Raw genomic sequence first — 15513 nt, forward strand, 5'->3', positions numbered from 1 at the left:
TCAGTTATACATTCTGCATTAAAACAAAATAAAATGAAAACACACACACACAAAAACTAGAGATGTTTTAGCTACAACATTCACTTTTGAATAAACCAGCTTTAACTTTATAATACTTCTAAAATCTTAGCAGTCACTACCATTTTGATAGTTTTCAACCTCTAGACATGAACGTCTTCAAGTCCAAATGTGATACACACTTTACAAGACTATTATGAAGATTAAAAAATATTTAAAGAAGCACCCTGCAAAGTTAACTTTCCAGTAAATGGAATACTGTTTTATTCAGACTTCTAGCTCTCAGCATTCCCTCTCCCAGAACTGCTGTTTCTCCTAAAAGCATTCTTAAAGATCTTCACCAGAATTCTTAAAAGTCTCAATGAGGAAACGTGCTATTAAATTTGAAACTGTTCAATTTGTCATTAAAATGGGGGTGGCTTTGCCTCAAAGACGACAAATGAGAAAGTGACCATCACATAGTCCAGACACGAGCCACCTGTAAAATCCATTTTGAAGGCCTGATTCTCATATTAGTTTGGTTTGGTTCTTGGGAACTCTTAAGGCAAAGCAGAACATAGAAAGAGAGGCTTTTGAATGCTCAATCCAAGAAAATATAGGCATTCTGAATAGCATTCTTCCTCTAAAGCAATCCAAATCTTGGCCATGTATAAAGGAAGCAGCGTGCTTATAGAAAAAGACCTGGGGGGGACACAGAGCCATTTATGAGAAAGCAGTAGTACCACAGGTATGAAGCAGTTCTTTTTCCTAAAGACCTGCAACAGAAACCAAAGGTGACAGAAAATAAATCATCACACCAAGAAGCTTGCTTAAGAATTTGTATTACTGGAATTATTTATTTATCTTCCCCAAGTACAACAGAACTTAGATGAAGTTTTAACTTAAGGGGAGCTGCATGCAGGTGGGCCAAGGGGGTGAGCAAAGATACAAAAGGGGCTGTTTCTTTTCAGCTTTGAGAGATCACTAAGGAAGACTAGATAACAAGCTGGGTCTGTAGCCATTCTGTTGCAGGAAATGGGGCCTCTCAGGGATATGCTATAGATTTTTCTTCTTTCTACTCAAAGAGCCCTGTTCTGAGAAGGGAAACTTAGGAACTAGAAAGTCTGTCTTATATATAGCCTTATATACCATCATGCCCATTCTGTAAATGTTGAACTGAGTCTTAGATTCTAAAACCAGACACCATTTCCCCAGCAGGGCAGAGCATAGACCCACAAACAAGCAAGCAATTCTGTGACATGCTTAATGAGGCTGTAGGGCTTTGTTGCTTTTAAGAAGCCAACAATTCTAGAACAGAGCTGTTCTGACGAAAACCCATTCTATTGCATGAAAATGAAAAGATAAACAAGACTCTCACCCTCTGGTGAGAAAAAAAAGGATGAAGGAGTAATGGGTTTCACATTTTGAAAAGCATCAGGAGAACGACAAAGTGACAAGAAAGAGTTGATCTGGGAGCGAGTGGAAAAACCATGAGTTCTGGGGGGACTATGAAGTCTAAGCACTATCACTGTTATATTCTTGACAATTCATATAAGAAAATGTTTCAAATAACATGATTCAGTTAAGATCCTGAAACCAAAACCAACACATTAACTCATTTATGTGTAAGAACTGAAACTGGTAACAAGCCCTATACGCCAGTGAATGCAGTCAGTCTTTTAGTGAGGTTCCTTAAAAAGTATCTTAGAGAATCCAGAAGAGGGAAGAATAATGCTTCTCTCTAGGGCTCATTTCTCATTTAGTAGCAGAGGTGAACCTTTATGAAACACTAAGCATGAAATTACTGTTGGAAGATCCTTTACAGTGGCTCCCTCCTTACTGGGTACACAGCAGAACAAAGTAGCAACTGTGACATTTCCACCCCTAACTGTTATGAAAAGTGTAGAATCTGTCCTACTCATAAGCTGAAAAGTATGGAGGTTTGACTAACATGGCCCATATACAAAAGCAGTGTTAGCATCTGGGTTACAGACATCTTAAAAGTCATTAAATATAAGAAAGATAAAAACTAAAACAAAATAATTTATACTTATTTGAACTCTTTTGTCAGTCAGGCACTTTCTAAGTTTTCCTCATAGCCCACAGTCTCTGTGGCTCTCTTAAAACCTTATTTAACTAATAGCCGAGGCATTTAAATGTCTTAATCCAATGAATAAGAGAACAGGAGGGAATCCTCCTCCTGTTGAACAAATGGTCTCAAGGTTCTGGAACAGCAGTAAATGCAAGAACTAATTGGAGAACCAGAAGGCAGTGATTAGAACACATGAAAGGGGCTGAGGATAGAGCATTGCACATGACTTAAGAACTTGGACTCTAGCCAGGCATAGTGGCCTCAACCTGTAATCCCAGCTACTTGGGAAATTGCAGTAAGAAGACCATGGGTTTCAGGCCAGCCTTGGCAACATAACAAGAAAGGCCTCAGAAAAAAAGACTGGATTATAACAGAAGCCCAGGTGAGAATCATGGTTTAGCAAATCCCTAGAGGATTTAGGGATCTCACAGCTTCATTCTCCTATATAGAAACTAAAAAACCTAAGGAAAACAGTATGTTACAGTACTATTATATTATTACAGGGAATACCTGAGATAATACATAAAGAGCTCTTGGCCCTACCTACAACAACGAATAAAGTTAATCATTAGAGTTTAAATGTTTGCTTATTAAGATAACAATGAATAAAAGGAAAACGTTACAAAAAATAAAATTAAGCTTTAGTTACAATGTAAATAGACAATAACTCTAATTTTATACATTTTCGAAGAAGCTCCAGATGACTCCAGAGAATTTCTCCCCGAGGGACCCGCTGAAAAAAATCTTCTTGGTTGAGACTACATAATTCTCTTCCCGAAATGTTGAGTGTGGTGAGGTCTATATCAGTCATGCTGAACTCCTTCATTACCCAAACCACCCAATGCAGGACTTGGTCTGTGGACCACTGTATAGGATCTAGAAAGAAAAATATTACCTTTAGCCTAGTTCCATCTTAGATATTATATTTACAGTTAACTTCTCAATACACACACACACACACACACACACGCACACACACACACACACACATATATACACATACAAAATCCAAACAGATGTTTTTCCCAAGTGAAGTAAACTCATTACATGAAGTAAAGACTATTGTGCTGACACTGTATTTTTCCCCTCAACTCCTTTTCAATTTCTCAATTTAAATTTCCCAAGGAGTCACTTGGCTCTACATAAGTGAGTCTGGAATTTTATGAGGAAAATAATATTTTGAAGCATTATATGATTTGGTGCATTGAAAAGATTATACTAGGACCCTAGGAGCTAGCTGTACTCTCCAATGTGCACAATGCATTCTCTCTTCCCTCCCTGTCCCTTCCAACAAACCGTAAGTTGCTCTTGCACTTAAGTTGCTCTGGCACTTACACAGAGGGTAACACAATATAGCATTCTAACTACCTGGTTACTCAGATGCCTCCCCACAAGGCATTAAGACCTTAAACATAAGGACTGTGTTTGTAAACTCTACCTTCACAGTCTATCACAGTGCCCTGCATATACATTTGCTGAATCTATACAAAGAATACCCAAATAATTTCATCCTCAGGAATTTCATCCTCCCCATCATTTTTTTTTTACTATCTAACTGAATTTGCAAATAAAAAAGACTGCCAGTATGTATAAATATTTTATTACTGTATTTCTGGTACATAACAGAACATACTAATTGTGGAGCTTAATAAATTATAGCTGGATTAATTTTGGCACTTTTGCTTTAAGACGATGATCTATTCAAATAGTACTGAGAATAAACCCAATGAATGAATGATATACAGTACGAAAATTAGTGAAAAAGTAACATTTAGCTATTTATCAAGGACCAATTTATAGTAGAAATGAATTCAAGGATAAACAGATTGATAGCCACAAAGAACTGAAGGGAGGAGGGATTCTAGGAAGATGGTAGTAAAGTTTAATTTCTCTGAATGTATACAGAAAAACAGAAAAAGCAGATGAGGGATAAAACCAGAAATCTAAAGATGCTTATAATAAAGCTAGGAGAAAAATATTCTCCACTGACTCTAATATGCACGGGCGAAGACAAAGCAATAAAAGCTGGAAAACACTGGGTGTGAGGGCACACCTGCAATCCTGGCTGCTGAGGAAGCTGACACCAGGGATCAGAGGCATGAGAGTAGCTTGGGCAGATCTCACCTGGCAGCAGAGTGTGTGGGGGTGGTGGGATCTCCAAGAATCCTGTGGTCTCTACACCTGTACAGAAAAGAAAGCAAGGAAAGCAAAAGGACACCTGATTGATTTTGAGCACAGGAAATCCAAACACAAAGAAGTAGTCACCCAAAGCAAACAGTCCAAGATAAAATCAGGCTAAAGAACAGTGTGTTCAACGCAACAGCAGCTGAGTGTCGGTCCAGTGAGGGAATGAAAGCAGAAGGGAGAAGCAAAGGGACAGCAGGGAAATGCAAAGAGAAGGCTCGGGTAAAAATAAGAAGGTAAAGAAAAGAAAACAAATGAAGAAGAAAAGGATGCTGAGCTTGGTTGCAGAAACCTACCTACTCCAGAGGCTGAGGCAGGAGGCTCACAGGTTCAAGGCCTGCCTGAGCTTCAAGTCAGTTCCAGGGCAGCCTGGGCAATTTAAGGCGACCCTATCTCAAATAAAAAAAGTTAAAAGAGGCCTGTGGATATAACTCAGTGGCAGAATGCTTATCAAGCATGCATGAGGTCCTGGGTTCAATCTCCAGCCCTGTCAAGGGAAGAAGCAATAGAGGGAAGAAAGGAAGGAGGGAGGAAGGGAAGGAAGAGGAAGAAGCAGAGGGAAAAGTGGGGGACAGAGGGGCAGAAAGAGAATACAAGAATGAATAAAGCAACAGACTAGCTGAGAAAGAGCTGCTCAGCTACAGAATGTTCCCTGAAAACAACAGGAAGGTTCTGCTGTTAGCAAAGTTACCTTGAATCACACTGCCCTTTCAAAATTTAAGCAAGCAAGCTCATTTTATATCAAAATTGACGAGAAACTAACAGTGTCAAGTAAGGCAAGGAAAACATTAGCCTGACTTGTTTTCCTCAAATAGTATCAGGACTTCTGGCTTAACATATTGAACTGGCCATGTGTTTTTTGTCTCTTTTCTCAAAGATTCAAGTGAAATGAAGGATTTTCTTTCTGGACAGGGTCTCCCTAGTCCCAGGCCGCCTGGAAGTCACTATGTGAATCAGGCTGGCCTCAATCTCACTGAGATCCGCCTGCCTCTGCCTCCCAGTTTTTTTTTTTTTTTTTTTTTTTTTTTTTTTTTTGTTTTTTTTTTTAAAGATATAAGAGCAGAGCATCCAGATTTCAATTAATTTTTCAAAAACAACAGGCTGGGCAATAATCAATTTACCAGGTAAGGAGAAACCATGATCTAAAATGTCTACCCAGAAAGACCCAATAAAGAAGTAAGAATTCTTTCCAAAACTTCTTACACTGCTCAGGTTGTGCTATTCCAGATAGTAATGATCAAAGGAGGACACCGACTTAAAATACAAGGTGAGGTTATTCTTCAAATATGTATTAAATGAATATATACATATAATACAAAAAACAATATATGCACACCAATTCAGAATACAACGAAGGAAAAAAACTCACACTGTCACTAAGAGTGACCAGACATAAAGAGTAGATAAAAAGCCTCCATCCTCACAAACCTGAATTAAGATGCCCCTGAATGTTTCATACTGTGACATAATGGAATAGGGTCACCCAAAACTTTAAGGAAAAGTGAATTTTCAATTCTAATATTTGATACAGATACTACTACCACAGAAAGAGTAGAACATAGATTTTTCAGAAGGGTAAACCTCAATAAATATTTTTAGATAACCTTTCACGAGAATTGGCAAACAGAATGAAAGAACAGTAATTAAAACAAGAGGCTAACACTATAAAAATGGAAAATAAGAGATTTGGAAAAATGGAGACTCAGCACCACCGAGGCAGAAAGGCTAAGACAAACAGCTTGGAGCTTGTGTGGAGATGGCTTCATTCAGACACACCTGCAAAGCAAGAACCAGCAGCCAATGACCCAAGTGGGAGAAAAAAGTGTTGATATGTGTACAAGTCCTTATAATGAGAAAATAAATCACACTCGGGAGGCTGACTCACAAAGATTGCTCTAAGATCAAGGCTATTCTGGGCTATGTAGTAAATTCCAGGAAAGCCTGGGCTGGGCTACAGAATGAGGCTGTCAAAAACTAACACACAAACAAACAAACAAAAAAGAATTCAACTTTGAACTAAGGAAAACAGACTTACATAGCTATAATCATGGTTATATAATAAGCAATCCTAAGATATACAATGGCTACTGATTTAAACAATAGCTACAAAGCAATATCATAAAATGGAAAGGGAGACCAGGTACATGCCTGTAATTCCAGTTAACTGGGAGGCTTAGGCTGAAGACTACAAGTTCAAGTCCATCCTGGGAAATACAGGAAGAATTCATCTCAAATAAACAAAATAAAACAACCCCTGTCACACACACCAGCAAGTTGCCAAATAGGGCAGGGTAAAAATTGTACTCTGTTCTATACAGAAGCTAGATAAGTATCATTTACCACAAGGGATGTCAACAATGAACAAAAGCAGTCAAATCTAACACAGTCAGAGCTAGGAAGCAGGCCTGACAACAGGAAAATGGTACAGAACTGTTTCGTAGAGAAGTTTCCTCTTCTTACATCAGACTTGCAAGACAGACAACAAATGAGAATTTACCAGTGTGGGAGAGAGAGCCATTAATATTTTATTGTGTGTGAATACACACACACACACACACACACACACACACACACACACTCACACAAATGCTACTATCTGACAATTCTGAAGAAAAATCATGAATTAAAAAAATCTATTAGAGAAAACTAATCTCAGGCTAGCAATCATTTCAATATTCTTACTTCATAAAGGACAAGGATAAATATTTTAACTTTGAGTTTGTTTTTATTCGGTTTTAGTATTTCTTTTTTAATTTGTATTTTCTGTGTATGAATGCATTGATTACATGTAAGTGCATCCACATCATGTAATGCCCACAGAGGTCAGAAGAGGGCATCAGATCCCCTGAAACTGAAGTTATAGACTGTCATTAGCCACCATGTGGGTGCTAGGCACTGAACCCAGGTCCTCTGCAAGAGCAGCCAGTGCTCTTAACCACTGAGCCATCTCTCTAGCCCCCTTGAGTAATTTATAAACAACAAAAATTTATTTCTCACAATCCTACTAGCTAAAGTCTAAGATGAAGACACTAGTAAGTTCAGTGTCTAGTATGGCCTAGCCTCTCTTCATCTGGAAATTTTTATGTCCTCTGGAGGGACAAGCACTGTGTTCTCACATGTGTAAGTACATTCATGTTGTGCAAAGTCCAGCCCTTCAGTTTCAGTATTTCTTATAGTCCATCTCTTTGGTCAGATTTTGAATTACTATATATTTATTAACTTTAATTGCATCCTCAGACTCATTTAATAGGAAGTACAAAAAAAAAAATAAGAAAAACTAAGAATTTAAAATAAAATACATATACATATTCACACTTATAACCACATGAATGAAATGGTTCAGAGCTGCTGCCAAGATATAAAAGTGATGTGTACTAATATGAACTCCAGATTTCCCAATGTGGATCAATATTTCAAAGAGATTTCAAGAAGCTATAATGAGTTAATTTTATTTCAATGTTGCACAGAATTGATAAATTAGTCAAAAAACTATTTGTAGGCATAGAAAGACAAACTTAAAATGATAATTTCCTGGAAAATATTACTCGTTTACCTAAGACTCTACTAACTGAAGACTTCTTGCAAAGAACAGCAAGCTCTTGTGAAATACTGCTTCAAGCGTTCATGCTCTTTCCTTCTCAGCATTGCTCTCAGATTCCTAACTTGCTAACACAAAGGTCAAAACACTATCCACACTAGCTTCCCACATGCCCAAAGTAAATTTCTACATGTCACAAATAAGGAACCACATACAGCTATCCCTTGGTATTTATGGGGGATTGGTTCCAGGATACTCCCAACTCCTCAGGGGCACCAAATTCCACAGACCCCCAAGTCCTATAAAATGGTGCAGTATTTTCATATAACCTATGCACATGGATCCATGTAAATTCAAACCATGTCTAAATAAAATACCTAATGCAATGTAAGTAGTTGTTATATTGTTGAGGGAATGACAAGCTCACTACCAAATGTCTAATTTTTGTTTCCCTACCACTTTTTCTTTCTAGTCCTCCAAAAGCTTCTAATGAATTTTCTCCATTTCTAAAATGTAGATTATAATTCAGCTTTGCCTCTCAAACCCTACAGTAACTTTAAAACCTAAATTTAACAATGACCCTATGATCACCAAGATAGATACTACTCAAGCCAGTATTCTTGGCTTCCTCAAAAGCATTGCAGAGTTCTGAACTAAAATAGCAGTGATACCAGATAGTTATTTTCCTTCTACCTCTTCAGCTATACGTTTGTCTCCCTTCTCCAGCCCTAAAGGTACAGTCCTAGAACCAGTGGTTAATACTGTGTTCTTTTCAATCTTGTTTCTCTTCACCAGAGACTATATTACTTTTATGGCTTCAAATCCAAATCCAAAGAGTCCCATACAACATCTTTATCTCTAGCCAAAGGTTTGTCTATGTTAGGGCTGCCTTAATTGATTATGTGCTTCATTTTGAAATCAAGTGCCATCACTTTTCCTTAGGAAATCTTTCCCATATGAGACTTCTCTGCTTCCTCAAAGCAGCTTTCCAAGGTATGTTCTAAGGGTTAGGATGTAGCTCAAAGGTACAGTGCTTGTCTAGCAAGGTACTAGGGCCAGTCCTCCATGGGGATAGAGGACATGTCATCAAAGGTATGCTTTGTGCCTATGCGGCAGCAGCAGCCCAGAATTTACCACAGTGCCTGGCATACTGTATTATTGTTCCATTACACACGTTATGAAGATGCAACTAGCAGGCATCAAAATTTTTATTGTCTAGTCACTCAAGCTTGAGACACTAGGTCAGTACTCAAATCCCCTCTATGTTTACAAACTGTCAACCTTCTCATTGTTGTTTTCACTTACCCCTTCCTTTTTACTGCCAAAGAAAATCACCTAGTCTATGCCTATCTGTACATTGTCAATATTGTACAAACAACATGCTTTTGTTTTCTCTCTACCCAGTCTCTCCATGACCTGATGGGATTGGCTAGTACAACATTCATTTTTCAACTGTCACTGTCACTGATCAAAAACAGTTCTACAACGTAAGAGAATAACTCTCAACCCACTATATTCTCATTACTCATGCATCCATCCAGGTGGAAGCAAGCTCTGTGCTGAACTATCCCTTTTTGAAATGACGTTTGCTATAGTATGGTTTCGCATCTATAATAAAGTGTCTCCCATTTTCTCTCAGGCTCTTCTGATGCTTATGAGACTCTGGTTTGTTCTGAGAGGAGGGCTGCTCCATGAGCCCAGGCAGGCCTTGAATTCAGGAACCACTGCTTCAATCTCCAACCAGCATTCCCTGAGATGCTCTGCCTCAAAACCTCAATTCTAAAAGCATGCTTTGTTATCAGTTGTTGACAGCTAAAGTATTATTCTCTACTGACAATCACCTCTTTTCACTTATCTTCTTTCTGTTCAACTGTGCCGTGAACTGCTAAAGGCAGAAATTCTTTAAAAGAATCTTTGTATTCCTAACAACCTGCATAGTATTTGCTCATTATATGTTCTTAACAGTTCAAAAATCAAGTAAAAAACAACAAAAAAACAACAACAAAAAAACAAGCAAGCTAACATCAATATTCTTTCTAAAAATTCTACATTTAAAATAGATTGTATCTTACCCTAATGGTGTTTCCTATGTCAAATTTAAGTCTTATTCTACCTAACCGACAGCTGTTCATTACCATAGGGTATCCCAAGGCGTTCTTGTTCTTTCCTATAGCCTTCCAGGGCAGCAGCCCATCTTGTCACTTGTTCCGAGGTCTCATCTGAAATAGTTGTTATGTGCTTTGTGCCATCAAGAGTTATCACTTGGGCTTCTTCCACGAGATGTGCTTCTGCCTCTGCATGGTGGGCATCTGGATCAATAACCACTTCAACTGTTTCCGCAGTTTTAACAATTTCAAGAATGTTTAGCTTTGGTTCAATTCCTTAACAGTAGATTAAAAAAAAAATTAAATAAAACCATGAGTCACAAGAAAAGTAAATTAAGTTTATGTTTCCAAATGTAAAGAGGAAAATACTTCTTTAAATTTTCAACAAAATATTAATGAATTTAACTGATCTTTGTTAGCAATAGATTTCAATAAAGCTTTGATAGGAACAGTACTGGGCCAATAATAATTTTCTGATTTGGGGAACTATAATATGATCAAATAAAAGAATTCTTGTGTTGTTTTACTGCAGGGCTGGCGTCAACACCAGTCTCACATATAGCAGGCAAGCACTCCATCATTGAGCTACAGCTCAGCCCCATGATCCTTGCTTTTAAGGAAACACAGATGCTCATAAAATATTTAGAGATAGAAAATGATCATGTATATAATTTATCCTGAAATAGTTGGAAAGTTGTTGAAAAAAATGGTTGAAAACATGATGTGTTTGAAAAGAGAAAATAAAAGTAATAAAAGTTAACATCTGGGTAAAAAATATTCAAAAATTATTTAAACTAGTCTTAATATTTCTGTATAATAATTAGCATGTACACACATGTGTACACACAATTTTACAAATATTAACTTCAAATATCATTAGAAAAAAAGTACCACTTCTTACAACAGTAATATTAAAGAAAAAAAAGAATAAAAAGCATCAACAGGGAAGAAACTGAAACTACACTAGAGATAGGCCAAAGTTGATGTACGGCACCTTTTTCCATCTTCTCCACATTATTTTTTGAACCAGTCTCTCACTGAATCTGAACCCCACCAATTAGCTAGATTACCTAGTCCACAAGTCCTAAGGACTCTCCTCCTGTCTCTGCCTCCCCAGACCTGGGATGACAGGCACGTACCAGATTTTTGTCCAAGGTTTTATATGGGTGCTGGGGTCTTCATAGGTTGCAAAACAAGTACTTTAAAGACTAAGCCATCTCCATAGTCCCTTTGCCTTCTTTTTAAAGGAGAAGTACAGATGCTAAAATTGTTTCTGACTTTGTTCAATAAATTCACATCAATTAACCCCAATCCTAGATATTCAAACCTTATATTAAGGACTGTAATTCAGCCAGGCATGGTGGACACCTGCCTTTAATCCCAGCAGAGGCACAAGGAGAGCCAGGACTATACAGTAAGACCCTGCCTCAAAAACAAACAAACAAACAAACAAACAAACAAACAAAGTAAGTAAGTACGGGAAAGGAGAAAAGTAAGATGAGGTAAATGATTTCTCAATAGAGACTCCTCAATGGCCATTTAGTCAGATAAAAAGATGTTCCAGAAATTAGAAGTTTAAAAATTATACCATATGGGCAATGTGTATACAACTATACTTAGATAAAAATAATAAACTGTGAGGGATGGGGTGAATATGATCGAAATACATTGTATTACATTCTCAAATAAAAATGTTTTAAAAATAGAATAAACTAATTTTCTGAAATAATCTCATAAAGTTATTATTATTTTGCTTTTGTGAGACCAGATCTCGGAGTCTGAAACCCCAGACTGGCCCTGAACTCACTATGCAGCCCAAGCTGTCCTCAAATTTATGACAACGTTCCGGCCTCAACTTCCTCATAAGAATTTTAAAATGACAGCTCTGGGAAGTTGTCTAATTACTTTTGTGTGTGTTCAATTTTTTTAGTAAAAACCAAATAAACACAGCACATGCAGTGCTAGCATCTAAAATTAGTAACAGTAAACAATGATTAAATTTTTAGTGATCTGAGGTTTAACAGTCACATTCAAATATGTTCTAATGTTATTTTCTGAAACCTACTGGATGAAACAATCATATTATTATTTGTCTCTCTCTCTCTCTCTTTTTTTTTTTTGTCTTTTTGAGACAGGGTCTTCCTGTAGCCCCAGCTGGCCTGGAACTGGCTATGTAGACCAGGCTGGCCTCGAACTCACAAAGATCCACCTGCCTTGCCTCCCAAGTGCTGGGATTAAAGGTGTGCACCACTACGCCTGGGTTCTATCATATTACTTAACAGTAGTAACTTAGTGAATCTATTAGAATCTAAATCAAAATTTAGTCAAAGCAAATTTTAAAGAAAAAGTAAAACTCAGCTTTATTCTCTCATGAAAACTATTTTAAGAAAATGTATTATCACTCACTATAAAGAAGTCACTTTTTCAAATACATGATAAAAACAATCAATTAAAATTTTTTCCCTAAAATTCATTCCCTAATCCTGCATATAAATTTCATACTTTATTTGCTAACATACCATCTAAATTTTTTTTTAATTTTGTTTTTTTCTTAGATAAGATCTCACACCATATAGCCAAGGCTTGCCTCCTCTCTTCTAAGTGATAGGATTATAAGGCACCTTACCCAGTTTAAACGTCATTATTTTAATGACATCAAGTCAAGTCTTTTAAACTTGCATTGAGATGTCACTGGGCTTTGAAAGATAAAAGCAATGAGTTTCTCTTCATATTTAGAATAGTTAATCCCAGGGGAATTAAGGATCACAAGTAAATTAACTTCCATTTTCAAAGCCCAAAGAGAACGTTGGTGTGGAACACAATTGTAAGCAAATAATGTGTTCAGAGATTATATTAAGACTCTATTAGAAATCTCAAGAAATCAATTTTTTTTTGACAGACTCTCCCTGTATCCCCAGCTTGCCTGTAACTTGCTATGCAGATCAGGCTGGCCTCAATCTCACAGAGATCCGTATGCAAGTGATTGGTCAGATTAAAGGCATGCACCAGCACTCCTGGCTAACCATATTTTTTAAAGCTAAAATTTAGTCCACTGAAAAATGGTTTTCTAATTTTCCTCTCTCTGATGTATTTGCACATGATTAGTAAAACGCTGTGCTGGATGTAGCTAGTGGTGTTACTCTATATCCTTTGCAATTCTCTCTGTGCTAAACTAGAAAGCCTAATTTCCTTGCAGGTAGGGATGTCTAGATGTGATTTAGGTTCTACACTAACTGGCATTAAGTCTTTTATTTGGTATGAGTTAAAAGGGGAAAGCAGGCACCCAATACATCCATTTGACACTAGTGTGGCTCATAGCACAGCTCCAAGTTGATGGCTATAGTGTGGCTTCCAGATGTGGGGTTTTACAGATCACTGTAGAGCATCAGCTTCCTTGACAGTCTACTCTGCAGTGCAGTTGAGTGAGGTCTTCTGAGAAGTTAGCTAGAACGTGTACTTTCAGCTTTGCTTGTGACTCTACTTACTACAGTATAACACATCCCTTTTGCTAATTTGGTGGAATGTGTTATTCTTCCATCTTCACCCTGACACAACTACTGAAACAAAAGCAAGAGTATTCAGCTACATCACTCAACTCATTTAGACAATCATCTAAAACACCTCCAACATACATACACATCAGAAAAACATGAGCTAAACTGTTAAATAATTGTCAATGAAAGTAACTTACCTTGGTAAGAAATTACCTGTACACTAAGCTGTACAGTTCCATCTGTTTTTACTCCTTGGTCAAACAAGCTTCGTTCTGGATCCAGCTGAACATGGATAAAATGAGTATTATCTTAGCTCTATCATTAGATAAATTACCTGACTTTGGTTTAATTGCTGAATATACTAATTAAATTATAAGAATACATTTAATTATCCAAGTTGTCATTCCACTTAATTCCTTGCTAAAATTGAAGTTATTTTACCACTGTTATTGAGGACAGCAAAATCCATCAAATTATTTATTTTTATATTATAATGGTGCTTGGGATTAAAGTCAAGGTGTCATGCATAGTTGGCAGGCCCCCTACCCTAGCCTCCACATTATTATTATTATTTTTTGGTCTTTTTGAGACAGGGTCTCCCTGTAGCCCCAGCTGTCCTGGAATTCACTATGAAGACCAGGCTGGCCTTGAACTCACATAGATCCGCCTGCCTCTGCCTCCCGAGAGCTGGGATAAAAGGTATGCGCCACCATGCCCGGCCCAAATTATTATTTTTTATGTTTTATTTATTACTTTTATTGTATGTATATGAATGTATTGCCCGCATGTGTGTTAAGTGCACCCATGTTGTGCGATGCACGCAGAAAGTCAGAAGAGGGCATCATATTCCCTGCAGTTGGAATTAGAATGGTTGTTAGCTACCACATGGGTGTTGGGAATTGAACCCAGGTCCTTTGTAAGAGCAGCCAGTGTTCTTAACTGCTGGGAATTGAACCCAGGTCCTTTGCAAGAGCAGCCAATGTTCTTAACTGCTGAGTCTTTTCTCTAGTCCCTGCAAAATTATTTTAAATAGCAATTTTCTCTAAGAGCTATGAAATCTAGGTTGGGATCTTAAGAAATACAAAAAGGCATCTGTTCATTCTGTAAATGCATTTGAAAGTAGAAGATAAGGCAATGTCTATCATGAATAAGGATGTTAATTAGTGGTGACAATTTATTGAATTTTATAACATATTCGTGTCATATCTCCCTTGTAACTAAAACCACGTATTAAAAATTAGGATTCACTTTAAAGTCTCTGATCACAAAGTCAATGAAATTAAATGATTTATGACCTGTCTACTTGATCTCACCAGGAACATCTTTAATCATAATTCCATATCCTTTGAACACTGGTGTTCTTTCCCTTCACATCTTCTTAGTGAATGTATTTCATACATTAGCAGACTAAAAAAAATAATAATTTTGACTTCTGACATTTTGTTACCAGCTTGAAACAGGCTCCCATTATAATCATCTTAGATCATGTTTTTTTGACTGCATTTATAGTACTGAATGTACAAATCTCCTTTCACTCCCATTCCAAGAATTCAGTCCTGTACAATCACATCTTCAGTTATTTAAAATGTCATATATAAAAACTTACTATTAAGTCACTCTGCTCCAACTGGAGCAGGAATTAAGACAAACTGTGTGATCCTCTGGAATGGCTAAATGTGGCAGTTTATTCCTTAATGTGAATCTTTGCCTGGCATTTAAAAGTTCTTGGATTGGAGAGATGGCTCAGTGGTTAAGAGCACTGACTTTTCTTATGGAGGACACGGGCTCGATTACCAGCACCCACATGGTGGCTAACAACTGTCGTAAATCCTGGGGATCCGACGCCCTCTTCTGACCTATTTCCATGGCACAGGTACACTTATATACATGCAAGCAACACACTCATATACATAAATTTTTTAATTTAAATTATTTAATAACCATATAATTAGAAGAAGCATTTCATTACAACAGCATTGACATATTCAATAACAATTTCCAGAGCTAAGATGCATCTCTTTCAAAATTGGCTGCAAATTTTTAGATTTACAGTTGAATTATTACAGTTATACAATATTGTACTCAGTATAAACCCTATAAGAC

At 37.1% G+C, this 15513-nt stretch overlaps 1 protein-coding gene across 7 annotated transcripts in view; it reads right to left on the reverse strand.

Moving 5' to 3' along the window:
• Gabpa (GA binding protein transcription factor subunit alpha) overlaps positions 1–15513 on the reverse strand; it is a 36920-nt gene that overhangs the window by 7469 nt on the left and 13938 nt on the right. For 6 of the 7 annotated variants that reach the window (XM_008847182.3, XM_008847181.3, XM_029570458.1 and 3 more), the window contains 3 exons: positions 13608–13692; positions 9947–10192; positions 2771–2965 (listed from right to left, as the gene is read on the reverse strand). In XM_008847182.3, the coding sequence (XP_008845404.1) occupies positions 2771–2965; positions 9947–10192; positions 13608–13692 (526 nt within the window). The remainder of the gene's footprint in view (positions 1–2770; positions 2966–9946; positions 10193–13607; positions 13693–15513) is intronic. The other variant, XM_029570461.1, reaches the window with a different exon arrangement.

The sequence above is a fragment of the Nannospalax galili genome, unplaced genomic scaffold (genome assembly GCF_000622305.1).
Source record: "Nannospalax galili isolate Female #2095 unplaced genomic scaffold, S.galili_v1.0 scaffold903, whole genome shotgun sequence".
NCBI classification, from domain to species: Eukaryota; Metazoa; Chordata; class Mammalia; order Rodentia; family Spalacidae; genus Nannospalax; species Nannospalax galili.